This window comes from Anomaloglossus baeobatrachus, chromosome 9 (genome assembly GCF_048569485.1).
Source record: "Anomaloglossus baeobatrachus isolate aAnoBae1 chromosome 9, aAnoBae1.hap1, whole genome shotgun sequence".
NCBI lineage: Eukaryota > Metazoa > Chordata > Amphibia > Anura > Aromobatidae > Anomaloglossus > Anomaloglossus baeobatrachus.
In genome coordinates, this window is record NC_134361.1 from 232,901,701 (window position 1) to 232,928,649 (window position 26,949).

At 48.6% G+C, this 26,949-nt stretch overlaps 1 protein-coding gene across 5 annotated transcripts in view; it reads right to left on the reverse strand.

Annotated features, from left to right (window-relative positions):
- Positions 1–26,949, reverse strand: part of PTPA (protein phosphatase 2 phosphatase activator) — an 80,368-nt gene that overhangs the window by 25,488 nt on the left and 27,931 nt on the right. For all 5 annotated transcript variants that reach the window (XM_075324766.1, XM_075324768.1, XM_075324765.1 and 2 more), the window contains exons 5-9: positions 26,718–26,835; positions 25,384–25,483; positions 24,736–24,860; positions 24,529–24,629; positions 17,015–17,122 (exon numbers count right to left, since the gene is read on the reverse strand). In XM_075324766.1, coding sequence (XP_075180881.1) covers positions 17,015–17,122; positions 24,529–24,629; positions 24,736–24,860; positions 25,384–25,483; positions 26,718–26,835 — 552 coding nt within the window. The remainder of the gene's footprint in view (positions 1–17,014; positions 17,123–24,528; positions 24,630–24,735; positions 24,861–25,383; positions 25,484–26,717; positions 26,836–26,949) is intronic.

Below are 26,949 nucleotides of genomic sequence, written 5' to 3' on the forward strand. Positions count from 1 at the left end.
TTATATAAATACATTTCTATTATAAGATATTTCTATTCCACATTCTCTGCCCCATTCACCGGTTGCAGCACACATGGCGGCGGCTGCTGTGATGTCACACTGCTCGGGGCTCTCATGATGATGTCATAGTGGAAAGCCGGAGGGTATAGAAGCCCCCGCACTGTGAGTTGAGGCTTTTGCGGAGACGTCACTATGGCTCTGGTGATCTAGTTTGTGCTCCACATCTCGTGTTTACCTCCTATTACTTGTTATTGATCTGTGATCAGGGCACAATAATACCGGTGCCCGGAGGGCTCAGATCTCCAAATTCTATCAGCTCCAGGTCACTAAGACATGAGCCCGGGAGCTGCGTCCGCTGATCGCTGACAATGAAGCCTGGCCGCGCCCGCCACAAGATCCAGGGAAGGGAAATAGACAATATTCACACCCTATAGGGCAGGGGTCTCACACTCGGCTGAGTAGAAGGGCCACACAGAAAAAAAAAAAAAAAAAAATGGGGGGGCGCACTCTTCAAAATAAATAAATAAATAAATAAATAAAAGGTACACTTAAACAAGGATTTTGTATTTTGGTGTTCCCTTTATTTTTTTGAGCAAGAATTAAGAGACCACTTCCAAATTTTTATTTGTTTCTCTTTATAGGTATATTTTATATAGACACACACACATCACATAAATACATAGAGATAGATATAGATAGATATCTATCTCTATCTATCCCTCTATATATATATATATATATATATATATATATATATATATATATATATATAATACATACTGATCTGGCAAAAACTAAGAGACCACTTCCATATTTTCAGTTTTTCTAATCTTTCTCTTTATATTTTTGAGGAAAATGTAAATTGTTCTTTATTCTATAATCTACTGACAACGTCTCCCAATTTCCAAGTAATAAATTCTGTATTTATTTTCTGACAATGAGAAATGGTGATAACAGAACAATGCGCAGGATGCACAGAATGCACAGCACTTTCACACCTCAAATAATGCAAAGAAAACAAGTTCATAATCATTTACACAACAATATAATAATGTTTTATTTCAGGAAGATTCAGAAATCAATATTTTGTGGAATAACCATGATTATTAATCCCAGCTGTCCTGCGTCTTGGCCGCTTTCCTCCAGTCTTTCACATGGCTTTTGGGTGACCTTATGCCACTCCTGGTGCAGAAATATAAGCAGCTCTTCTTTGTTTGATGATTTGTGACTATCCATCTTCCTCTTGATTACATTCCAGAGGTTTTCAATGGGGTTCAGGTCTGGAGATTGGGCTGGCCATAACAGGGTCTTGATATGGTGGTCCTTCATCCACACATTGATTGACCTAGCTGTGTGGCATGGAGCATTGTCCTACTGGAAAACCAGTCCTCAGAGTTGGTGGAACATTGCCTGAGCAGAAGGAAGCAACTGTTTTTCCAGGATAACTTTGTATGCGGCTTGAGTCATATGTCCTTCGCGAAGATGTTTGTTGAAATATCTTTACCTAATTTTCAGCTTTGCCCAACACCTGGTCGTCTAATCATTAGACGGAAATCTGGAGAGATGTACAAGCCACAGTGTCTTGCACCCACTGTGACAATTGGCAGGTTAATATTTGCGAAGGACGTCTACATCAAGCCACATACAAGGTTATCCTGGAAGAACAGTTCTTCCTTCTGCTCAGGTAATGTTCCCCAACTCTGAGGACTGGTTTTTCCAGCAGGACAATGCGCCATGCCGCACAGCTAGGTCAATCAATGTGTGGCTGAAGGACCATCACATCAAGACCCTGTCATGGCCAGGCCCAATCTCCAGACCTGAACCTCATTGAAAACCTCTGGAATGTAATCAAGAGGAAGATGGATAGTCACACGCCAAACGAAGAAGAACTGCTTACATTTCTGCACCAGGAGCGGCATAAGGTCACCCAAACGCCGTGTGAAGAGTGGTGGAAAGCGGCCAAGACGCAGGAAAGCTGGGATTAACAATGGTTATTCCACAGAATATTGATTTCTGAATCTTCCTGAGGTAAAACATTTTTATATTGTTGTGTGTAAATGATGAGGACTTGTTTTCTTTGCATTACTTGAGGTGAAAGCGCTGCGCATTCTGTGCATTATTCTGTTATTTTGACCATTTCTTATTTTCTGAAAATAAATACCAAATTTTTTCTATTTTGTAATTGTATCTATCTCTCTCACATACATTATATATATATATATATATATATATATATATATATATATATATATATACACACACACACACACACACACACACACACACACACACAGTTAGATCCAGAAATCTTTGGCCAGTGACACAATTTTGGCGAGTTGGGCTCTGCATGCCACCACATTGGATTTGAAATGAAACCTCTACAACAGAATTCAAGTGCAGATTGTAACGTTTAATTTGAAGGTTTGAACAAAAATATCTGATAGAAATTGTAGGAATTGTCACATTTCTTTACAAACACTCCACATTTTAGGAGGTCAAAAGTAATTGGACAAATAAACCAAACCCAAAACAAAATATTTTTATTTTCAATGTTTTGTTGCGAATCCTTTGGAGGCAATCACTGCCTTAAGTCTGGAACCCATGGACATCACCAAACGCTGGGTTTCCTCCTTCTTAATGCTTTGCCAGGCCTTTACAGCCGCAGCCTTTAGGTCTTGCTTGTTTGTGGGTCTTTCCGTCTTAAGTCTGGATTTGAGCAAGTGAAATGCATGCTCAATTGGGTTAAGATCTGGTGATTGACTTGGCCATTGCAGAATGTTCCACTTTTTTGCACTCATGAACTCCTGGGTAGCTTTGGCTGTATGCTTGGGGTCATTGTCCATCTGTACTATGAAGCGCCGTCCGATCAACTTTGCGGCATTAGGCTGAATCTGGGCTGAAAGTATATCCCGGTACACTTCAAAATTCATCCGGCTACTCTTGTCTGCTGTTATGTCATCAATAAACACAAGTGACCCAGTGCCATTGAAAGCCATGCATGCCCATGCCATCACGTTGCCTCCACCATGTTTTACAGAGGATGTGGTGTGCCTTGGATCATGTGCCGTTCCCTTTCTTCTCCACACTTTTTTCTTCCCATCATTCTGGTACAGGTTGATCTTGGTCTCATCTGTCCATAGAATACTTTTCCAGAACTGAGCTGGCTTCATGAGGTGTTTTTCAGCAAATGTAACTCTGGCCTGTCTATTTTTGGAATTGATGAATGGTTTGCATCTAGATGTGAACCCTTTGTATTTACTTTCATGGAGTCTTCTCGTTACTGTTGACTTAGAGACAGATACACCTACTTCACTGAGAGTGTTCTGGACTTCAGTTGATGTTGTGAACGGGTTCTTCTTCACCAAAGAAAGTATGCGGCGATCATCCACCACTGTTGTCATCCGTGGACGCCCAGGCCTTTTTGCGTTCCCAAGCTCACCAGTCAATTCCTTTTTTCTCAGAATGTACCCGACTGTTGATTTTGCTACTCCAAGCATGTCTGCTATCTCTCTGATGGATTTTTTCTTTTTTTTCAGCCTCAGGATGTTCTGCTTCACCTCAATTGAGAGTTCCTTAGACCGCATGTTGTCTGGTCACAGCAACAGCTTCCAAATGCAAAACCACACACCTGTAATCAACCCCAGACCTTTTAACTACTTCATTGATTACAGGTTAACGAGGGAGACGCCTTCAGAGTTAATTGCAGCCCTTAGAGTCCCTTGTCCAATTACTTTTGGTCCCTTGAAAAAGAGGAGGCTATGCATTACAGAGCTATGATTCCTAAACCCTTTCTCCGATTTGGATGTGAAAACTCTCATATTGCAGCTGGGAGTGTGCACTTTCAGCCCATATTATATATAGAATTGTATTTCTGAACATGTTTTTGTAAACAGCTAAAATAACAAAACTTGTGTCACTGTCCAAATATTTCTGGACCTAACTGTATATACATGTGTATATATATATATATATATATATATGTGTATATGTATACACACATACATATATATATATATATATATATATATATATATATATATACATATATATACACATACATATATACATTATATATATATATATATATATATATATATATATATATACACATATATATATATATACATACATACATACATACATACATACATACACACACACACACATTATATATATGTATATATACACACACACACACACACACACACACATACATACGGTAAATGCACACATTTTTGCTGGTTAAAAAAAAATATATGTTTTTTTATGTTTGATCCCCTTTATGTAAGTAATACAGTTTTACAATTAACACCATATAGTAATTTTGGCCAACATTTTGAAGTAGTGTTCCAATCCTGGTCCTCATCTTTTAGTAATGTCACCATCCTGCTCCCCATTCTGTAGTAATGTGTCCATTCTTGTGCCTGTCCAGTAGTAATGTGGCCATCCTTGTCCCCTTCATGTAGTAATGTGGCCATCCTTGTCCCTTTCATGTAGTAATGTGCCCCATCTTTGTCCCCATCCTGTAGTAATGTGCCCATCCTAGTCCTCATGCTGTAGTAATGTGCACATCTTAGTCCCCATCTTGTAGTAATGTGCCAATCCTTGTCCCCTTCTTGTAGTAATGTGCCCCATCCTTGTCCCCTTCTTGTAGTAATGTGCCCCATCCTTGTCCCCATCCCATAGTAATGTGCCCCACCCATTGTGGTCCTCAACCTGTAGTAATGTGTCCATCCTTGTCCCCTTCTTGTAGTAATGTGCCCCATCCTGGTCTCCATCCTGTAGTAATTTGTCCCATCCTGTGTGAATGTGTCCATCCTTTTCCCCATCCTGTAGTAATGTGCCCATGCAGGTCCTCTTCTTCAAGTAATGTCCTTTTTACTGGACCACTTCTTGTAGCAATGTCCCATCCTGGTCCCCTGTTGTCTTATTCTACACACACACACACACACACACACACACACACACACACACACACACATACATACACACATACATACACCCACGAAAACTTTCTCCTCACCACCTGTCCTCCATTCCCTTGGCATCTTTTTTCCTGCTTCATGCGGCCTGCAGGTACGTGGACCTGGTAACGATCGCAGCCATTGTCAGTGCGTCATCTGAAATTCAGATAGATGTTCTGCCGGAGCTGCGCAGAGTCAAGTTCTCTCTGCACAACTATTCCAATAGCAGCCGCTGGCCAATCAGAGGCAAGCAACTGAGGTCATACGGATCAGTAGCTTGCCTCTGATTGGCCGGTGGCTGCCATTAAATTGTGCAGAGAGAGCTCGACTTCACAGCTCCAGCAAAACGTTCATCTGAAATAAAGCGCTGACAGCTGCGATCGTTACCGGGTCCACGTACCTGTAGGCCGCAACAAGCAGCCTGAGGGGCCGCATGCAGATCGCAGGGCATTCCTAGGAGGAGATATCATGGGGTACGATGGGCCACATTTTAGGACAGACACTGCAGGTAAACTAGAGTCCAAAATAAGGCAATTTTTTCTAGTATTCTCCACTCCCTAAACACCACAGCAGCAGATGGGCCGATCCCTATAGGCCAAAAGTGTATGAAAAAATTGGAAATAATCATGATAAATTATCGTTTCTTTATAGGTCAGACCATAACTGTCCATAGGTTAGGGTCTCAAGAAAGACATCAGAGAAGACCTCCCAGTGGACGTCAGAGAGACAGCAATGCTGTCACTGAGAGGAGAGGGAGACCTGCCGGAGATCCTCTACACCATAGGGGACAAGAAGAGGACAGGGAAAGAAGCCGCTCTCCTCCTAGACCAGCCCCTGCTGGGTCCTCCAGCTCATCAGCGGAGGGCAGCAGGGACAGGAGCAGAGAAAGAAGCAGCTATCCTCCTAGACCAGCCTCTGCCGGGCCCTCCAGATCATCAGCGGAGGGCAGCAGGGACAGGAGCAGAGAAAGAAGCAGCTATCCTCCTAGACCAGCCTCTGCCGGGCCCTCCAGCTCAACAGCGGAGGGCAGCAGGGACAGGAGCAGAGAAAGAAGACCCTCTCCAAGACCAGTTAGCAGGAAAGTTTGGGAAATTGTGAGACTCCCAACAAAGAATGTAACCTCACAGGAGGAGGGCGAGACATGTCCCATATGTATAGAGGATTATCAGGTCGGAGAGCAGCTCACAGTCGTCCCGTGCAACCACTTCTTCCATCAGAGTTGCATTTGTGACTGGCTGCTCCGGCCTCGCTGCCCCCGGTGCCGTAACCACTGCTTCACACATGCACCACAATCACATCTTAAGATGTCCATGGTGCGGGCAGTGGAAGAGGCCATCTCTAATCCCAGCCCAGGTAAGGACCCGCTATTCATTACAACTCATCTAAAGGCTGTAATAAATAAATCATCTGTAACTTCTCGTTGTTCTGTTCCCTACTTACCATCAGCTTTGGTGACTATCTAACATGAAGGGTTAAACCCAGGACACCCCCAAACACCGGACGGTAAGTCACCCCTCACTGCCTGTGTCCAGTGATCTGTATATTACATGGAACATAGAAATAATCGCGGCTTTCTCCTCTTTGTAGAAGGAAAGTCACAAAAGATTGGAAAACAAAGAAGCATTAGATCAGAACAACCTGTGCTTCATGTCAGTAATATCAGGATTCAATGTCTTATAGTCTCCAGCTCATTTTACTAGGAATCTATTCATATGATAAAATCAGGGGCGGAACGATCATGGTCGGGACCCCTGCGGGGCCTGGTGGGGGGGTAGAGGGTGCTATATAATACCAGAATAGGGACAAAGATACAATCATGGGATAGGAAAGCTGGTTACTGAGAGAAAGAAGTGCTTTCTCTCAGCACCCAGCTTTCCCATGCTCTGCTATTCATTTTCTCTCAGCACCCAACTTTCCCATGCTCTGCTATATACATATTTCTCTCAGCACCCAGCTTTCCCAATTCTGATACCATGGGAAAGTTCTGTGCTAAAACATATATAGCAGAAGATAGAAAAACTGGGTGGTGAGGGAAAGATGTATAGCAAAGCATGGGAGAGCTGGGTGTTGAGAGAAATACATATATAGCAGAGCATTAGGAAAGTTGGGTGCTGAGTGAAAGAGGTATAGCAACGCATGGAAAAGCCAGGTGCTAAGGGAGAGAGGTATAGCAGAGGAACGATCATGGTCAGGACTCCTGCGGGGCCTGGGTACGATATAATACCAGAATGGGGACAAAGATACAAGCACGGCATAGGAAAGCTGGTTACTGAGTGAAAGAAGTGCTTTCTCTCATCACCCAACTTTTCCATGCTCTGCTATACATCTTTCAGCATCCAGCTTTTCCATGCTCTGCTATACATCTCTCAGCACCCAGCTTTTCCATGCTTTGCTATACATCTTCCTCTCAGCACCCAGCTTTTCCATGTTGTGATGTCATGGGAAATCTGGGTGCTGAAAGATATATAGGAGGATAGTAAAGCTGGGTGGTGAGAGAAAGATGTATAGCAAAGCATGGGAGAGCTGGGTGCTGAGGAAAAGATATATAGCAGAACATTAGGAAAGCTGGGTGCCGAGGGAAATATGTATAGTAAAGCATGAAAAAGCCGTGTGCTGGGGGGAAAGGGGTAAAGCGGAGCATGGGAAAGCTGGGGGGGAAGGGAGGGGGTGTCCAAATCTTACAGCGGGGCCACTGAATCTAGTGACGCCACTGGATATAATGATTTGTCATTTTCTCTTCACAGAAATCCTCGTTATCTTCCTGTTGTTCTGGTCTCTGGTCACTTCTCACCAAGCATGAAGGACCATGAACGTGGACACCCCAAAACAGCGGCCGGTGCGTTCCCCTCATGTCCTCTTCTCTGCGCCCCATGATCTGTAGATTACATGTAATATAATAGCAATTGTTGGTTTCCCTTGTTACAGACAGAAGGGCCCAGTCTATAAAGCACCGAGGGACTGGATCGGAGCGACCTGCGCTTCATGGAAGGAGAGGTTACAATCGGCTGCTTTTCTTCAGCTCCTTTCTATTGTCTTGAGGATCTGTTGATGGGATGTAAGATCTTGTCTTCTCTTTCCAGAAATCTGCACAAGTTCCAGGTCATTTCCATCAAGATCCACAGATTCTCATCGCTCCATGGAGACAGATCCCATCATGTGCAGAGATCCTGAGATCAGCGGCAGCTCCAGACTATGCTCTCACATGCTCCACATACGGGCGGCACGGTGGCTCAGCGGTTAGCACCGCAGTCTTGTGGTGGCTCAGCGGTTAGCACCGCAGTCTTGTGGTGGCTCAGCGGTTAGCACCGCAGTCTTGTGGTGGCTCAGCGGTTAGCACCGCAGTCTTGTGGTGGCTCAGCGGTTAGCACCGCAGTCTTGTGGTGGCTCAGCGGTTAGCACCGCAGTCTTGTGGTGGCTCAGCGGTTAGCACCGCAGTCTTGTGGTGGCTCAGCGGTTAGCACCGCAGTCTTGTGGTGGCTCAGCGGTTAGCACCGCAGTCTTGTCTTGGCTCAGCGGTTAGCACCGCAGTCTTGTGGTGGCTCAGCGGTTAGCACCGCAGTCTTGTGGTGGCTCAGCGGTTAGCACTGCAGTCTTGTGGTGGCTCAGCGGTTAGCACTGCAGTCTTGTGGTGGCTCAGCGGTTAGCACTGCAGTCTTGTGGTGGCTCAGCGGTTAGCACTGCAGTCTTGTGGTGGCTCAGCGGTTAGCACTGCAGTCTTGTGGTGGCTCAGCGGTTAGCACTGCAGTCTTGTGGTGGCTCAGCGGTTAGCACTGCAGTCTTGTGGTGGCTCAGCGGTTAGCACTGCAGTCTTGTGGTGGCTCAGCGGTTAGCACTGCAGTCTTGTGGTGGCTCAGCGGTTAGCACTGCAGTCTTGTGGTGGCTCAGCGGTTAGCACTGCAGTCTTGTGGTGGCTCAGCGGTTAGCACTGCAGTCTTGTGGTGGCTCAGCGGTTAGCACTGCAGTCTTGTGGTGGCTCAGCGGTTAGCACTGCAGTCTTGTGGTGGCTCAGCGGTTAGCACTGCAGTCTTGTGGTGGCTCAGCGGTTAGCACTGCAGTCTTGTGGTGGCTCAGCGGTTAGCACTGCAGTCTTGTGGTGGCTCAGCGGTTAGCACTGCAGTCTTGTGGTGGCTCAGCGGTTAGCACTGCAGTCTTGTGGTGGCTCAGCGGTTAGCACTGCAGTCTTGTGGTGGCTCAGCGGTTAGCACTGCAGTCTTGTGGTGGCTCAGTGGTTAGCACTGCAGTCTTGTGGTGGCTCAGTGGTTAGCACTGCAGTCTTGTGGTGGCTCAGCGGTTAGCACTGAAGTCTTGCAGTGCTGGGGTCCTGGGTTCAAATCCCACCAAGGACACTATCTGCAAGGAGTTTGTATGTTCTCCCCGTGTTTGCGTGGGTTTCCTCCGGGGTCTCCAGTTTCCTCCCACACTCCAAAGACATTCTGATAGGGAATTTAGACAAACTATTAATAAAAATAAATCCTATTGACCGTCTATGTCTGGTTGTGACTGTACTGTATAGAATTATGTTACATAATGATAAGTGACTGGAGGGAGTATTCGGGAGTAGGGATGAGCGGACCCCTGGATGTTCGGGTTCGCTGGGTTTTGCCAAACTATGTATGAGTGTATGTCCGCTAAAGAAATCTGCACTGTCACATGTACAATCATGAAATTTTGCACAGACACCTCATGTGACTCAGGATATGTCATAGACTATGCTTTGAGGGGAAATTTTAACCCCGTGCTTTACAGTTATTCGCCAAAAAACCTGTCTCCATTAAAGTAATGGAAGTGCGAGCCACAAGACAGCCAGAACTTCAGAAGAATGTTGGCGTGTCACAATGCAGCCAGGGAAAGAGACAGACAGAGACAGGCAAAGAGACAGAGACAGGCAAAGAGACAGAGACAGGCAAAGAGACAGAGACAGGCAAAGAGACAGAGACAGGCAAAGAGACAGACACAGGCAAAGAGACAGACACAGGCAAAGAGACAGACACAGGCAAAGAGACAGACACAGGCAAAGAGACAGACACAGGCAAAGAGACAGACACAGGCAAAGAGACAGACACAGGCAAAGAGACAGACACAGGCAAAGAGACAGACACAGGCAAAGAGACAGACACAGGCAAAGAGACAGACACAGGCAAAGATTATATATATTATATTATATTATATATGTGTGTATTTTTTTATAGCTCACAGAGATAAGAGGCACCACTGCCGCTAATCATGATTGAGCCTTGCCTCTCCGGCAGCTTATATGGGTGGCATTCACTTTGTGCAGACTGTGAGCCCTGATACATTGCTCCGTATTCCAGTTGCAGGCATCAGGGCCGGCGTCAACACCCGGCACACCTGGGCAAATGCCGGGACCCTGAACCACTAGGGGGGACCACTTGCCGTCGGCAAGGGTGGTGATATATCCTGCGGCCCCTAAGCCAAGCGCTGGAGACCGCAGTGCTCGGGCGGCAGGCGCACTTTCCTGCACGCAGCGTGTCACTGCTGAGCGTTGTGTGTAGGAGCATCAAAATTCATGTGTGGGCGGAGCTAGCGCGCAGTGTGCTGAACTCCCATACCACAGATGAAGTTACCTGGAAGGAGCCCATACACTTTAGCATATACCATGAAAAGAGGAGCCGTAGCACCAACATCCCGCTGAGATGTATGTCCCGCCCACAACTCTCTGACCCCAGTGCTGTATACCCTCCTGAACTGTCTGTCCCAGAGCTGTATACCCTCCTGAATTGTCTCACCCCTCACCCCAGTGCCAAATTCCCTCCAGAAGTGTCTGTCCCCTGACCCCAGTGCCGTATACCCTCCAGAACTGTGTCCTCTGATCCCAGTGCTGTATACTCTCTAGAACTATTTTCCCCCCCACCACATTGCTGTCTACCCCCTACAACTGTATGTCCCCCCACCACAGTGTTGTATACCCCCCAAAGCTGTATGTCTCCCAAAGGTGTACGTCTCCCACCTAGTGCTGTATACCCCCAGAGTTGTATCTTCCCCCACCCTACTGCGGTATATCCCCCCAAAGCTTTATGTCCCCCCCACTCCAGTGCTCTATACCCACCAGAGCTGTATGTTCCCTCAATGCTGAATACCCCCCCAGAGCTGAATGTCCCCTCCACCCCAGTTCTGTATATCCCCTCAGAGCTGAATGTCCCCCCACCCCAGTGCTGTATATCCCCTCAGAGCTGAATGTTCCCCTATTGTTGTATATCCCCTCAGAGCTGAATGTCCCCTCCACCCCAGTGCTGTATATCCCCTCAGAGCTGAATGTCCCCTCCACCCCAGTGCTGTATATCCCCTCAGAGCTGAATGTCCCCTCCACCCCAGTGCTGTATATCCCCTCAGAGCTGAATGTCCCCTCCACCCCAGTGCTGTATATCCCCTCAGAGCTGAATGTTCCCCTATTGTTGTATATCCCCTCAGAGCTGAATGTCCCCTCCACCCCAGTGCTGTATATCCCCTCAGAGCTGAATGTCCCCTCCACCCCAGTGCTGTATACCCACAGAGTTGTATGTCCCCCCACCCCAGTGCTGTATATCCCCTCAGAGCTGAATGTTCCCCTATTGTTGTATATCCCCTCAGAGCTGAATGTCCTCTCCACCCCAGTGCTGTATACCCACAGAGCTGTATGTCCCCCCACCCCAGTGCTGTATACCCCCTCAGAGCTGAATGTTCCCCTATTGTTGTATGTCCCCATCCTCTCCTGTGATGTATATACAGCATTGTCAGTGTGCACGGCCATGTCCGTTAGTGATGGCCACCAATAAGCGCGGCACAGCCACTTGTCTGGGAGGAGCTGGATGGGTGACACGCGGGAGAGGTGAGTGAGGCTCCGATGTGTCTGTGTGCACATGTATGAGGTATCTATGTGTGTCAGTGTATATGACGGTGTGTATTTATGTCTATTTAGATGTATTTTTGTGAATTTGTCTTTAAATATGTGTATGTCCGTATCTGTGCATGTCCGTGTCTGTGTGTGGATGGGGCCCACTGAGACTCTTCTGCCAGGGGCCCACTAGATCCTGGAGCCGGCCCTGGCAGGCGTGCAGCTGCCGCTGGTCCCGCTGATGTCATGCGGGGGGCTGGGGGGGGGTTTAGAGATCAGGCCGCCTGGAATTCCAGCCAGGGTGAAAGTTCACTCTGCTTCCCAGAGACTCGGGGGCCTGGTGGAGGCTGAGCAAACATGAGCGCTGCTCCAGAGCTAAAAGAGCTGCGCTGTTCTGCAGCAGACGGGGAGCTCACATCCAGAGATGAAAGGAAGGGGCCTATCGGCTTGTAGTGACACACATGGGTGCAGTGTGCTGGCTCCGCAATCCTAATGTGAAGCAGCTCTTGCAAATCAATACCACACCTCCTTATAGTGCCAGGAAAGCAGGCGCGAGTACGGCCCGCCGCACACCGCCAGATGCTGCTCTGCAGACACCGGATAACGACGCGTACGACATGGGCGCTATGTGACTTGTGCCGGGCGATCGGCTGAACATAATCTGCTGCAGCCGAGTGAAGACAATTTGAATGAAGAGTTCTAGAACCGTTGTTCTGTCAACGGTCTGTGTCTCCACGGTAACAGACTACAAACAAACCCTGTGTAGTCAGATCAGTCGTGTTTTACGCTTCTCCATATATCCGCTTTAGGTCTATAGGTAAGAAGTCAAGAACCAGGGAAACGCATTGGACTGCAGAGGACCTGTATACACAAAACATTGCACATGGAGTCCGATCTGTGGATAGTTTGGTAAAAAGAAGGACCTGAACTGATTTATAGGCGGATTTGTTGGAAAAGAATCAATACGACTTTTAAGCATTAAATAAAACAAGAGTCCAGTGGGCGGTCCTACTCGATGATTCACAGCTATCTCTGCAGCCACAGTCAAAAAGGGAATACTGTCAATCACTGAGCAGGATCGCCCACTGGACTCATACATACAAACACCTATGAGTTCAGTAGGCGGTCCTACTCCATGAATAACAGTCTTCCTTTTTTGACTGTGCCTGAAGAGATAGCTGTCAATCACTGAGTAGGACCGCCCACTAGACTCATACATACAAACACTGGGTATCTCAAAGAATAAAGTGAGTCCAGTGGGCAGTCCTATGCAGTAATCAGTCTTTTTTTTTACTGTGCCTTCAGAGATAGCTGTCAATCACAGAGTAGGACCGCCCACTGGACTGATATTTTATTCTTTGAAGTCCCTGGTGTTTCTATGTAGGAGTCCAGTAGGCAGTCCTACTCGATGATTGACAGCTATCTCTGCAGGCACAGTCAAAAAGGGAAGCTTGTCAATCACTGAATAGGACCGCCTACTGGACTCATACATACAAAACATCAGGGATTCAAAAAATAAGTCCGGTGGGCGGTCCTACTCAGTGATTGACAGCAGATATATCTGCATGCAAGACTCAAACAGGAAGACTGTCAATCACCAGAAGGACCGCTCTCTGGACTCCTACATGCAACACCAAGGATTTCAATGAATTGTATACCTTATACTAAATCCTTTCTCAGAGAGCAGGAGGAGCTGATCAGACTACCGCCCCCTGCAGATCAGACCCCATGTTCAGCGTGATGACAGGTTCCCTTTATTGCATAGATGCAAATATAGCAATAATAATGATATGAAAACAGCACCCGTCTTGAAAGCGCTGCACTTTTTGCCTGGGTAACCGGCCTCCTCTGATCGACTGCAGGGGTGGCCACAACCTAGGTAATGAGCTGTAAATTACAGACTTAATATATGGCGCGATCCAGGCCAGCGCGTACAAGCTGTTTAGCAAAGATCATGAAAGCGCTGCACTTTTCACTAGGAAAAATGGCCACCTTTGATCGTCTGCAGTGGTGGCCACAATCTAGACAACAAGCTCTAAATTACAGACTTAACATATGGCCCAATCCAGGCCATCGCTTACAAGCCGTTTAGCAAAGATCTTGAAAGCGCTGCACTTTTCCCAAGGAAACCGGCCTCCTCTGATCATCTGCAGAAGTGGCCACAACCTAGGTAACGAGCTGTAAATTACAGGCTTAACATATGGCCCAATCCAGGCTAGCGCTTACAAGCTGTTTAGCAAAGATCATGAAAGCGCTGCACTTTTCCCTAGGAAATGGCCACTTCTGATAGTCTGCAGTGGTGGCCACAACCTAGGTAACGAGCTGTAAATTACAGGCTTAACATTTTTTTTAATAAGGAGTTGCTTGTCACCCATTTAAAATGAGACAACCCCTTTGATAGGTCACAAACTCTCAGCAATTAGTCTATGAAGAATCTCCTACTGGGGAAATAATGAATTACATAGTGCCTATAGATATCAATGGGCTGTGTGTGCAATGTGTGGATGTGTGGGGTCTTGCATTTTTGGGGTAAATAACATAAGAGGTGATTAGGCTTGGGACAGCTCATAGAGTCCCACGGCTTCCAGCATCATCTCTATGCCGATGACACACAGATCTACCTCTCTGGACCTGACATTACCTCTCTACTAACCAAAATACCACAATGTTTGTCTGCTATTTCATCCTTCTTCTCTGCACGATTCCTAAAACTTAACATGGACAAAACAGAGTTTATTGTCTTTCCTCCTCCTCACTCACCTCCTCCAACAAGCCTTTCCATCAAACTTGATGGTTGCTCACTCACCCCAGTCTCACAAGCTCGTTGCCTTGGAGTAACCCTCGACTCTGCTCTATCCTTCAAGCCACACATCCAAGCCCTCTTCAACTCATGCCGATTACAACTCAAAAATATCTCCCGGATCCGTGCTTTTCTTAACCAAGAATCTTCAAAAACATTAGTGCATGCCATCATCATCTCCCGCCTCGACTACTGCAACCTCCTGCTCTCTGGCCTCCCTTCCAACACTCTTGCACCCCTCCAATCTATCCTAAACTCTGCAGCCCGCTTAATCCACCTCTCCCCTCGCTACTCCCCAGCCTCGCCACTCTGCCAATCCCTTCACTGGCTTCCCATCGCCCAACGACTTCAGTTCAAAACATTAACCATGACATACAAAGCCATGCACAACCTGTCTCCTCCCTACATCTGTGACCTAGTCTCCCAGTACCTACCTGCACGCAACCTTAGATCCTCACAAGATCTCCTTCTCTGCTCCTCTCTTATTTCCTCTTCCCACAATCGTGTACAAGATTTCTCCCGTGCATCCCCCATACTCTGGAACGCTCTACCTCAGCACATCAGACTCTCCCCTACCGTGGAAAGCTTCAAGAGGAACCTCAAGACCCACCTCTTCCAACAAGCCTACAACCTACAATAGCCCTCAGCCCAGTAGACCACTGCGCAACCAGCTCTGTCCTCACCTATTGTACCATCACCCATTCCCTGTAGACTGTGAGCCCTCGCGGGCAGGGTCCTCTCTCCTCCTATACCAGTCTGTCTTGTACTGTTAATGATTGTTGTACGTATACCCTCTTTCACTTGTAAAGCGCCATGGAATAAATGGCGCTATAATAATAAATAATAATAATAATTAGTGCCCGGTGCCCCCCGCCCCGGCATTGCTCAGGGTGGACCCCGCTGATTCTGCCCGGCACCGGGCCTCTGTATACACGGAGGGACGAGCGGGAACAGAGCCTTCTTAGCAGGAAGGAGACAGCGCAGACTTCCAAGAGACTGGCTCCCAGATTACAGAGGTATGTGGGTGGATCCGAGCACAGGATGTGGAGCCGGCAGCGGCGGGGGGAGGAAGGACTGATTCACAGCTCCAGGAACTTTTCACCTCAGTAATTCTATTCAGGACATGTGCTCGCCCCTTTCACGGGTTAACAAACAAGCCTGTGGTAACAGAACCCAGATACATTAACCCCTGCTCCACTGAGGGGTACGGATCTCCTGCCATCCCCCCCTCTGAAGGCCAAAATAACCACAAGGGGTTCATATACGGAACCCTGTCGGACCAGGAGACCGGCGGCTTTATCTGTGCCGCCATACACGCTACGACACGGATTTTTGCTTGGATTATAACCTACCTGATCCTTCCTTTCCCCTAGAGATCAGCGGCGCCTCATTGGCAGTTACCCCCTTTGCATTCATGGCAGCACAGCACACCTCTGCTGCGCGCTACATCACAACGTCGCGGACTGTAGGTTTTGTGGTTGATGCAGCGGATGTAAGGTTTTTACATTTCGTTTCCTTGCGGTCAGAGAAAACCACAGAGTAACCCTGTACAAACATCGCTGCGGACGACCCTCGTAACAAAAATCACTGGGGTCAGTATTGTACGCGGATCCGGCTGCCATCTCCTATGCTCCGGTGCATTAATTATCCCAGAGACTCGGTTTACAACACATACAAGCACTTTCTCTACTGAAATACTCTGCGCTGCTGGGGATTCTGTCCCTTCACAGCCTGTGACGCTGTATGGGGTTACCCGCCATACTCTCCCACCTCCTCGAACACTGCAATAAAACTGCCAAAATGGCCATCCAATGCATGGGTCCATTAGTTCGATTCGATTTAAGCACCTGATCCCAACCCCTTTAAGTTGCATTTATAAAATGCGTGTTCCAACAATATGGCGGTAGTTAATTAGGATCGGACTGGTTCGATTTAAGTATCTGACCCCAACCTCTTTAGGTTTGCAGTATAAAAAGTGTGTTCCAATATGGCGGTAATTAGGATCAGACTGGTTCGATTTAAGCACCTGATCCTTTTGTTTTCAGGGAAAATGAGCCGCTGACAGACACCTCCGGCAGCTGCTTATTTTTTCAGAGAGCAGTATGATTTCCCCCATCTCCCTTCTGAGCGCTGGGAGTAGAGCGCTGGCAGCAGAGCGCTGGCAGCAGAACGCTGGCAGCAGAGCGCTGGCAGCAGAGCGCTGGCAGCAGAGCGCTGGCAGCAGAGCGCTGGCAGTAGAGCGCTGGGAGCAGAGCGCTGGCAGTAGAGCGCTGGCAGAAGAGCGCTGGCAGCAGAGCGCTGGCAGTAGAGCGCTGGGAGCAGAGTGCTGGCAGTAGAGCGCTGGCAGCAGAGCGCTGTGAAAAGCATGCTGGGAATAGAGTGCCATCTGAGGTGCGTGGGCAGCTTTGGGGGTCTCACCTCTGCTTTGTACATGCGGATGAGGCCTTGGTTGACTTTGGCCCAGGTCGGGACGGCGCTGATGTTCCATAGCTGATTGGAGTGTTCTGCGAAGGGGCCGGTCTTCATCTGGAAGAGAAATAATGATGCAGTGGTGAAAATTGAAGATTCCTTACACTATCAAGGGAAAAATCACAAACATGAAAGACTGGACAAGTCCCTACAACATGTCCACTGTGGAGGGGGGGGGGGGGTGACTGAGCCGAGACCCCCCATAAATCCCAGGAATGAAAGGGCTGCTGTATTCAGGGTCACACCACTAGTAGTAATGGCGGCCTACTGACACCGGACCCCCGAAATCAATGATCCAGAACCTCTAAGCTCATGGATGGGAGGGCGTACAGTGGATCTGTGGGTGGTCTTGGTTGCATTCTCTGATTGTATGCAATTTCCCTTCCCCCATTATAGGACCCCTTTAATACATACAATTTCCTTCCTTGCAAAAATGAGGATTTAGTTTGTTAAAGCCTCTGTCCACCTCTGCCATCATGAGGCGGAATGGTAGAATTGATCCAATAGAATTTTGTGTACACAGCTCCCATGCAGACCTATGTGTCTCCATGGTTACAGACCACAAACAAACCCTGCATGTAGTCAGATTGTGTAGCCTACTCCTTTCTGTTTGACTCTTCCACTCTGCGCAGAGGGAGCAACCATAGAGACATAGGTGCTGTATACACATGCGCATGAGTGCTGTATACACAAAACGGTAACAGAATTTATCAGATTTCATCATTCCCTGACAACCTGTCAGACATCGGCATTCCCCGACAACTCGTCAGACATCGGCATTCCCCGACAACTCGTCAGACATCGGCATTCCCCGACAACTCGTCAGATATCGGCATTCCCCGACAACTCGTCAGATATCGGCATTCCCCGACAACTCGTCAGATATCGGCATTCCCCGACAACTCGTCAGATATCGGCATTCCCCGACAACTCGTCAGATATCGGCATTCCCCGACAACTCGTCAGATATCGGCATTCCCCGACAACTCGTCAGATATCGGCATTCCCCGACAACTCGTCAGATATCGGCATTCCCCGACAACTCGTCAGATATCGGCATTCCCCGTCAACTCGTCAGATATCGGCATTCCCCGTCAACTCGTCAGATATCGGCATTCCCCGACAACTCGTCAGATATCGGCATTCCCCGACAACTCGTCAGATATCGGCATTCCCCGACAACTCGTCAGATATCGGCATTCCCCGACAACTCGTCAGATATCGGCATTCCCCGACAACTCGTCAGATATCGGCATTCCCCGACAACTCGTCAGATATCGGCATTCCCCGACAACTCGTCAGATATCGGCATTCCCCGACAACTCGTCAGATATCGGCATTCCCCGACAACTCGTCAGATATCGGCATTCCCCGACAACTCGTCAGATATCGGCATTCCCCGACAACTCGTCAGATATCGGCATTCCCCGACAACTCGTCAGATATCGGCATTCCCTGACAACTCGTCAGATATCGGCATTCCCCGACAACTCGTCAGATATCGGCATTCCCCGACAACTCGTCAGATATCGGCATTCCCCGACAACTCGTCAGACATCGGCATTCCCCGACAACTCGTCAGATATCGGCATTCCCCGACAACTCGTCAGATATCGGCATTCCCCGACAACTCGTCAGATATCGGCATTCCCCGACAACTCGTCAGACATCGGCATTCCCTGACAACTCGTCAGATATCGGCATTCCCCGACAACTCGTCAGATATCGGCATTCCCCGACAACTCTTTTTAAGAACCAAACTATGTCTGCCATGTTTAGATCCTATCAGATTGGTTCCCTGGTAAAATCAGGAGTGCTAGAGGCCCCCGAAACTACTCAGCTAAACCCTGATGTCGTTGACGCCGCTCCCCTCAAGCGGCGCAAGAATAACCCTTTAAGGGGGATTGTACGAGATGGGGGGGGAATTAAAAACAGCGTCCCTCTTGTCTATGAGTAGTATTACAACTCAGCCCAATTAGTGTTTTTCATCTGTCCTGCTTGTATTCCCCATTCCTCTGTTATCCCTCCTGGAAGCTAAATAAATTGCCAACTTGGGGGAGTTTCCTTATACACTTTTGTCCAATTACTGTCTGTGGATATGCCCCGACCCTCTGTCTCCAGTTGTTAATTCATACATTTCTAGGAAGAGCAACAGAGGTACGCCCCCATCCCTCTGATAACAACTGGAGAGGGGGCATTGCACTTAATTCATACATTTCCAGGAAGAGCAACAGAAGTAGTCCTTAGAAAGGAAAGGGGCATTGCCCTTAATTCATACATTTCTAGGAAGAGCATCAGAGGTACACCCCTTTCCCTCTGATAACAACTGGAGGGGGGGGCATTGCCCTTAATCCATACATTTCCAGGAAGAGCAACAGGGGTATGCCTTGGGGGGGGGGGAGGAGATTACCCTTAATCCATTTCCAGGAAGAGCAACAGAGGTACTACCCTTTCCCTCTGATAACGACTGGAGGGGGGGCATTGCCCTTAATTTTACATTTCCAAGAAGAGCAACAGGGGTACACCTTGGGGGGGGCATTACCCTTAATTCATACATTTCCAGGAAGAGCAACAGAGGTATGCCTTGGGAGGGGCATTGCCCTTATTTCACACATTTCCAGGAAGAGCAAAAGAGGTATGCCTCGGGCGGGGAGCGTCATCATTGCCCTTATTTCACACATTTCCAGGAAGAGCAACAGAGGTGCAATCCTTCCCCCTCTGACAACAACTGGAGAAGGGGGGGACTGCCTTAATTCATACATTTCCAGGAAGAGCAACAGAGGTACGACCCACTGCAATGTTACAAAAAAAAATGACGCTATATCTATATAGCTAAACGTATATATATATCTATATCTATTGCAATATCACACAGTCCAAGTGGTGGTGCTGTTTTCAGGCAGATACTTTAACCCTATAGGGGCAGCGATTACGCCCCCCTCGAATATCTGATAAAGCCGGCACGATTTGTTGAGCTTAAATCAGGGACGCGCGCAGCAAGGGCGCCGCGCCCGGCCACATGTGGCTGTAAACAATGACGCTTTCGCTGCAATAGCGGCGTATAAAATTTTTTTTAAAAAAATAAATGAAAAAAAAAGAAGAATAAAATAAAAAAATAAAAAAAAATCCAAAAGAGATGAGGAGAGACGGCGGAGAAAAAGATCCGGAGACATCACATGATGGGGAGCGAGGGGGAGCGAGGGGGAGCGCCAATCCTGCAGTAACCTCGGGGGGATTGTATGAGTCAGAGAAGCCATATTGAGCAGGAAATTACTCACAGGCTCTGCGTTCCTGACTCTGCTCTCCCCAGAGAATGAGCCTTTTGTAAATGGTTCCTCAGTCAGTAAGAGGAGGGGGAGAGGGAGAGATGAGAGCAGCCCCTTCCTGTCAGTTCCTTCCCTTCCAGCAGAAATCCGAACCCTCCCTTCTCCGAGAGGGAAAAAAAAATCTCCTCCAAATTTAGAAGGGCAGATTGAAGCGGAGCCTGTGCAGAGCCGAGCGCAGCACAATGCTCTGCGCCTTTCAATTACCGCTCTCGCTCATTCCCAAACTTCTCTGATCTCATCCTTTGTGCACTTTTATTAACCCGCTATGCTCAAATCCCTATATATGCATAGCCTTTATGTCACAGGACGCTTGTGTTGCCCCCCCTGACACGTGCGGGGAGATATACGTTATATATATATATTATATAGTCAGTGTCTATTTGCTTTTTCTGTTGTCATTTTTAAATTTCAGACAATCCCTTGAAATGACTAAACCTATACCGTAGTGCTGTACACAGATTTTAATGCCTCGCCTCAGTCCCTGGACTGTTGTTAAAGAGGTTGTCCAGGACCTAACAATAGATTTATCCATGAGATTGGTGGGAGTCGGTGGCTAAACCCATACAGTAGCGCTGTACACAGATTTTAATCCCTCACCTCAGTCCCTGGACTGTCTAATTTCATTACTGACCATTGTTAAAGGAGTTGTCCAGGACCTAACGATGGATGATTGATCCATGAGATCGGTGGGGATCCGGTAACCAGCACCCCACCCCAACGGTCAGATGAAATCTGCTCCCGCCGGAATGAGGCGGTGAATGAGCAGAGCGGTACGCTGTTTAGAGTACTGGACCTCATCTACTACTGGGGGACCAGCGACTAGCCCTCCCCCCATAACGAGCACTGCACCTCATCACCTACTGGGGGACCAGCGTCTAGCCCTCCCCCCATAACGATCACTGGACCTCATCTACTACTGGGGGACCAGCGACTAGCCCTCCCCCCATAACGATCACTGCACCTCATCTCCTACTGGGGTCCAGCGTCTAGCCCTCCCCCCATAACGATCACTGCACCTCATCACCTACTGGGGTCCAGCGACTAGCCCTCCCCCCATAACGATCACTGCACCTCATCACCTACTGGGGTCCAGCGACTAGCCCTCCCCCCATAACGATCACTGCACCTCATCACCTACTGGGGTCCAGCGACTAGCCCTCCCCCCATAACGATCACTGCACCTCATCACCTACTGGGGACCAGCGACTAGCCCTCCCCCCATAACGATCACTGGACCTCATCTACTACTGGGGGACCAGCGACTAGCCCTCCCCCCATAACGATCACTGCACCTCATCTCCTACTGGGGTCCAGCGTCTAGCCCTCCCCCCATAACGATCACTGCACCTCATCACCTACTGGGGTCCAGCGACTAGCCCTCCCCCCATAACGATCACTGCACCTCATCACCTACTGGGGTCCAGCGACTAGCCCTCCCCCCATAACGATCACTGCACCTCATCTACTAAGGGTCCAATGACTAGCCCTCCCCCAAAACGATCACTGCACCTCATCTCCTACTGGGGGTCCAACGACTAGCCTTACCCCCATAACGATCACTGCACCTTATCTCCTACTGGGGGTCCAGCGACTAGCCCTCCCCCAAAACGATCACTGAACCTCATCTCCTACTGGGGGTCCAGCGTCTAGCCCTCCCCCCATAACGATCACTGCACCTCATCTCCTACTGGGGGTCCAGCGACTAGCCCTCCCCCAAAACGATCACTGCACCTCATCTCCTACTGGGGGTCCAGCGACTAGCCCTCCCCCCATAACGATTACTACACCTCATCTCCTACTGGGGGACCAGCCTTCCCCCATAAACGATCACTGCACCTCATCCCCTACTGGGGGTCCAGCGACCAGCCTTCCCCCATAAACGATCACTGCACCTCATCCCCTACTGGGGGTCCAGCGACCAGCCTTCCCCCGTAAACGATCAGCCCGGTACACTGCTTAGAGTACTGTACCTAATCTCCTACTGGGGGTCTAGCGAGCAGCCTTCCCACCCTTAACGATCACTGCACCTCATTTCCCAGACACTCACCCATGTCACCTACAGATTGCACAACCCCCTTAAAAAGTGCCATAGAAATATATATTAGGGGGTCGAACAAGCGTGGTCGGCCGTCTCTCCATTCCTGGTAGTCAGCGACAAGGTCCAGTTATTGGGGAATCTGCATCTGTTGGACATTGATATCACTTTTACAGGATATGCTACAAATGTCTCACAATGGAAAATCCCTTTAAATTTCATAGGAAGCCCACACAAGCAAATAAAATCTCCATCCATTTGGATAGCTGGATGCAAAATAATGAGCCACGGTGCTGGTAATCAAGACCCAAATTCTAGCAAATCACCACATTTTAGCAAATCATCAAGATCCACATTCTAGCAATCAGTGGATCCACACCGATCCAATGAATAGGGGACCTAGAACTTGTTTGGGCTGGAATATCCTTTTAAAGTTGATCCAATGACTAAAACCTACATCTATGCTAATCAAGACCCACATTCTAGCAATCAGGAATACCCTTTTAAGTTGATCCAATCAATCAGGAACAAGCGTTCCTTTTCCCTGCAGCGCCTCCAGAGGTGAAAAGCAGCATTACACCCTTCCCATTGTGCGATCAGTGCAATGTATAGATGGCCCAGGTCCTCCGAAGTGACACTTTGCAATAGCTTTCTCTTCATATCAGACCACCCAAATGTAAAAGTATTAAAACTAAAGAGCATGGAAAGGGCGAAACGAAAAAAGAACAAAATGGGACCACAATTAAGGGCACAATTTGGCAGCATTGATGGAACTGGCGGAGATTAAATGCAATATTATATAGGAATTCCTGAATACATAAGCTCCGAGCCACAAGTTTATTTTACTTTTTATATGGAAATCTACCAGTCCACAAAGCAAAAATTTCCATTACAGAGAAGGGAGGGATACGGCGTGGTCTGCAGCTGCCATATAGTGCTAGTAGTGCAATAGTCACTGGTGTCTGCCTGCAGAGGTCGTGTCCGTGACCCCCTGGATGGACCTTTCTCTATAGGGATAGATCTCTCATCTGTGCTATCCAGGGGGGCGTCATGGTCCCTGACTTATGGGTTCTCTCTGTTCTATCACCTCCCTATATAGGGGGCTGCAGTGCAGAGTAAACCCCAGGTCTGTATACCCTTTAGGGAGAACTACAAGTCCCAGCACGCAGTGACAGGCTAACCGTTTGAACTTGCAGCTCGGCCTCACCCAACCGGTGGAGTTCCCCTCGGTCTTACGACATGTGAAATGAATGAGTGCGTTAACCTTTAACCATGTGGGTGCAGTTTTCAGAGAGACTCCATTACGACATAAAAGAGGAAAAACCCAAAACACTGCACCGAAATCTGACGCTGATGGGCTCCTGCGCTGCGTAAGAAGACCCCAATGACGTAGGTGGGGAAGGGGGCTGTGGGAAGAACGATAGTACAAGTATGGCCGGATTTCGTGAGCCTACCCTTATGGTAATCCCAGTTATTCGAGCTCCCCGGAGGATTAAGACAGTGTTTGCCCTCCTGCTCCAGATGTCTACAGGCCCTTGGGTTGACCATATTTCTTCTGCGGACTATGCCAATGTGACAGGACGGCACCAGCACACATAATCACTCCAACAAAAACCTAGCCTTGGCACGGACTGTCTGGGGCCAGGGTGTCCACACGGCACCACCTAAGAACCGCAGTGTCAGATACTCAGGTCTGCAGCCAGATGTCTACAGGGCCTTGGGACGACCATATTTATTCCGGGGACTATGCCGATGGGAATTCCATTCTTGCCGGAGACGTAACAGGACGACACAAGAGCATATGACCACTCCAACCAAATCCTAGACTTGGCACGGACTGTCTGCGGTGAGCGTGCTACCCCGTGGCACCACCTAATAACCGCAGTGTCGCATACTCAGGTCTGCGGCCAAGATGTCTACAGGCCTTGGGTCGACCATATTTATTCCGAAGACTATGCCGATGGGAATTCGATTCTCGCCGGAGACGTGACCGGACAACACGAGTGCACATTGGCACAGACTGTCTGCGGCAAGGGTGCTCGCCTGCGTACCACCTAAGAACCGCAGTGTCACATACTCACGTCTGCGGCCATATTGCTCACCTGTGTAATAAATAGGATGCACTCCAGGAACATGTAATCCTTGTGATTCTCATTCACCACCTTGTCGTCAACAAAATGCCTGGGCTCCAGGGTGGAGTGATCTGCAGAAACAATGACCTCATGTTACACACCACCACCGACAGCATGCAAGAGCGCCCGTGGCTCCATCTACCACGTAGTCATGTCCTACAATCATGGACTTTTTACCTACAAGCTGAGCGCTGCCCCATATAAAAGGCAGAAACTGGAAGTCGTCCAGGCCCCAGACCCCTTGGCTGCCGGCGGGCTCCATCCTGTACGTCTTCTGCAGTTTCCTCATGACCTCAAGGTACCTGAGGAGCAGAAGAAAGATTCACCCTAATGCGCTGTTATGTAAAACTCCTTTAGTACTTGCCTATATTAATCAATCCCTCCTCATCAGCGCTGCTGCCTTGGTCGTGACCGCTGCAGTCAATCACTGGCCAGATGTGACCTTTGCATGTGATTGACTGCAGTGGGCATGTGCGAATGAAGGTGACAAATCGGGCAAGAATGAAGGGGGGTGCTGGAGAGGACGTGGTCTGATCAGGTAAGGAAATACATGTAGTTTCCTTCAATGGGGGCCCGAAAAGATGTCGGCCCCCCCATGATATCTGCTTTATTTTGCGTGTCTCCAGTATGCAGGAACTTTATGAGACATGCGCCCTCAGAGCTTACAATCTAAGCAAACAGAAAAGGAGAAATCTGCACAACCCTAAAGAGTTAGGAGGGGGGGCAACATATAATATCCAGGGGGGATAGGGACCACCACAGACTAAGCCACCACCTCAACTTTGCCTCTTACCGGTCGAACACCCAACTTTGCCTCTCTCTTACCGGTCGAACACCTTGAAGACGATGGCGAGTTGGTCGTCCGCCTGCAGGACCTGAATCTTACACAGGCAAAACAGGAACGCAGCAAAGGCGGCTTCATGTCCTAAGGAAGAAGACGGAACAGGTGAGGACGGCGGTCTCCGATCTGCGGTCCCTCGGCGTTTGCGGACTGATAGGATCCCAGGATCCCATTCACCAGACAGTGTCCTCTTGGTATATATCAGTGTCCTTTTTTTAGCTTCATGGACTATTATGTTTTGTTTTTTGTATGGACGTCTAAGGGTGGTGGCATCGGGGGGTATATGCTTACGGAAAGAGCGAAAAAAAATACACAAGACAAAGTAATAAAAATATGCACAAAAGTCATTGAGTGTTGCTGTTCAGGCCAGTAGGGGGCAGTGGTGACAATAGACAAACCGACTCTGTGCTGTAGATATAGACTCGTCCGGAGGAGCCAGACCGCCTGACTCCATCTAGGACTGATTCACCCTCATGGCATCCGACGCTGGCCACCATGATGAGTGACGGAGTCGCCTCTGACGAGTAGAGTTCAGTTGCCTTAGATGACTTTCATGGCCGCTATGATGTACGTGGACATGGTGTACATCCAGGACTTGTTGCCTATAGACCCCCTCACTTTCCTGCCTCTCCAGCTTCCTTCCCCCCCTCTCAAAACTTCCAGTTCCTGTGCCTCAAATAGCTCCTTTTAATGGCCTTTAACCCCTTCCCAGCTACCAGATGGCACAGAAGGATGCACAATGTCAGTGCACGCCTTCCACCTCCTATATTATACCATGGAGTGTCCGATGGGATTGTGAAAGCGACCTACCGGGGAGAGAATTAAGCTTAGAGCTGCAAAGGTTAAAAATAAGGTACAGAAAGACGGACGGCACCGGCTGCGTACGTGAGGCGAGCAGCATCGCTCCGCAGCCCCGGGAACACGTGCGGCCGATGCTGTCACCCCGTGGAGTTACAAGACACAAACCGTTTTGGAGTGACTAACAGAGAACAAGAAATGATGTAAGGGAGAGGGGGAAAGAAATGACAGCACAGGAAGAAGTGGGCTCCGGCGCGGAGAAACCACCGCAGGCACCGAGCACAGCCGCAGCAACAGGGCACCCTAGTGGCCCAACGCAGAATGGCAGGCCAGCTCCACCACAGCCCGGACCCTCGTGCCGCCCGCATCGCATGGGTTTTGTGTAGTGACGACGCTGACCCCGTGTTACAGATACTCATGTTTATAAAGAGAGAATGTAAAGAGACGACGGATTAATGCAGAAGCCTCATCTTCTCTCACCACTATGTCCTATAGGGGGCGTCTCGCCGGTGGAAGTTACCTGTGCCGTAGTCAATGCGGGTGGAGTTTCCCACAGATTCCTTCAGATAGACGGCCACCTCGGGCACCGCCGCGCTCAGATGAGGAGGGATCACCGTGGAAACGAGATTCTCGGCCTCCTAAATGGAAGATTCTGGGGTTAGACATCATGGATGGGGCAGGAATATAGGTTCTGGAGTATGGGGAAAGGGACCTAAGGGGCATCTGATGGCACACGCATCACATGAGAACCC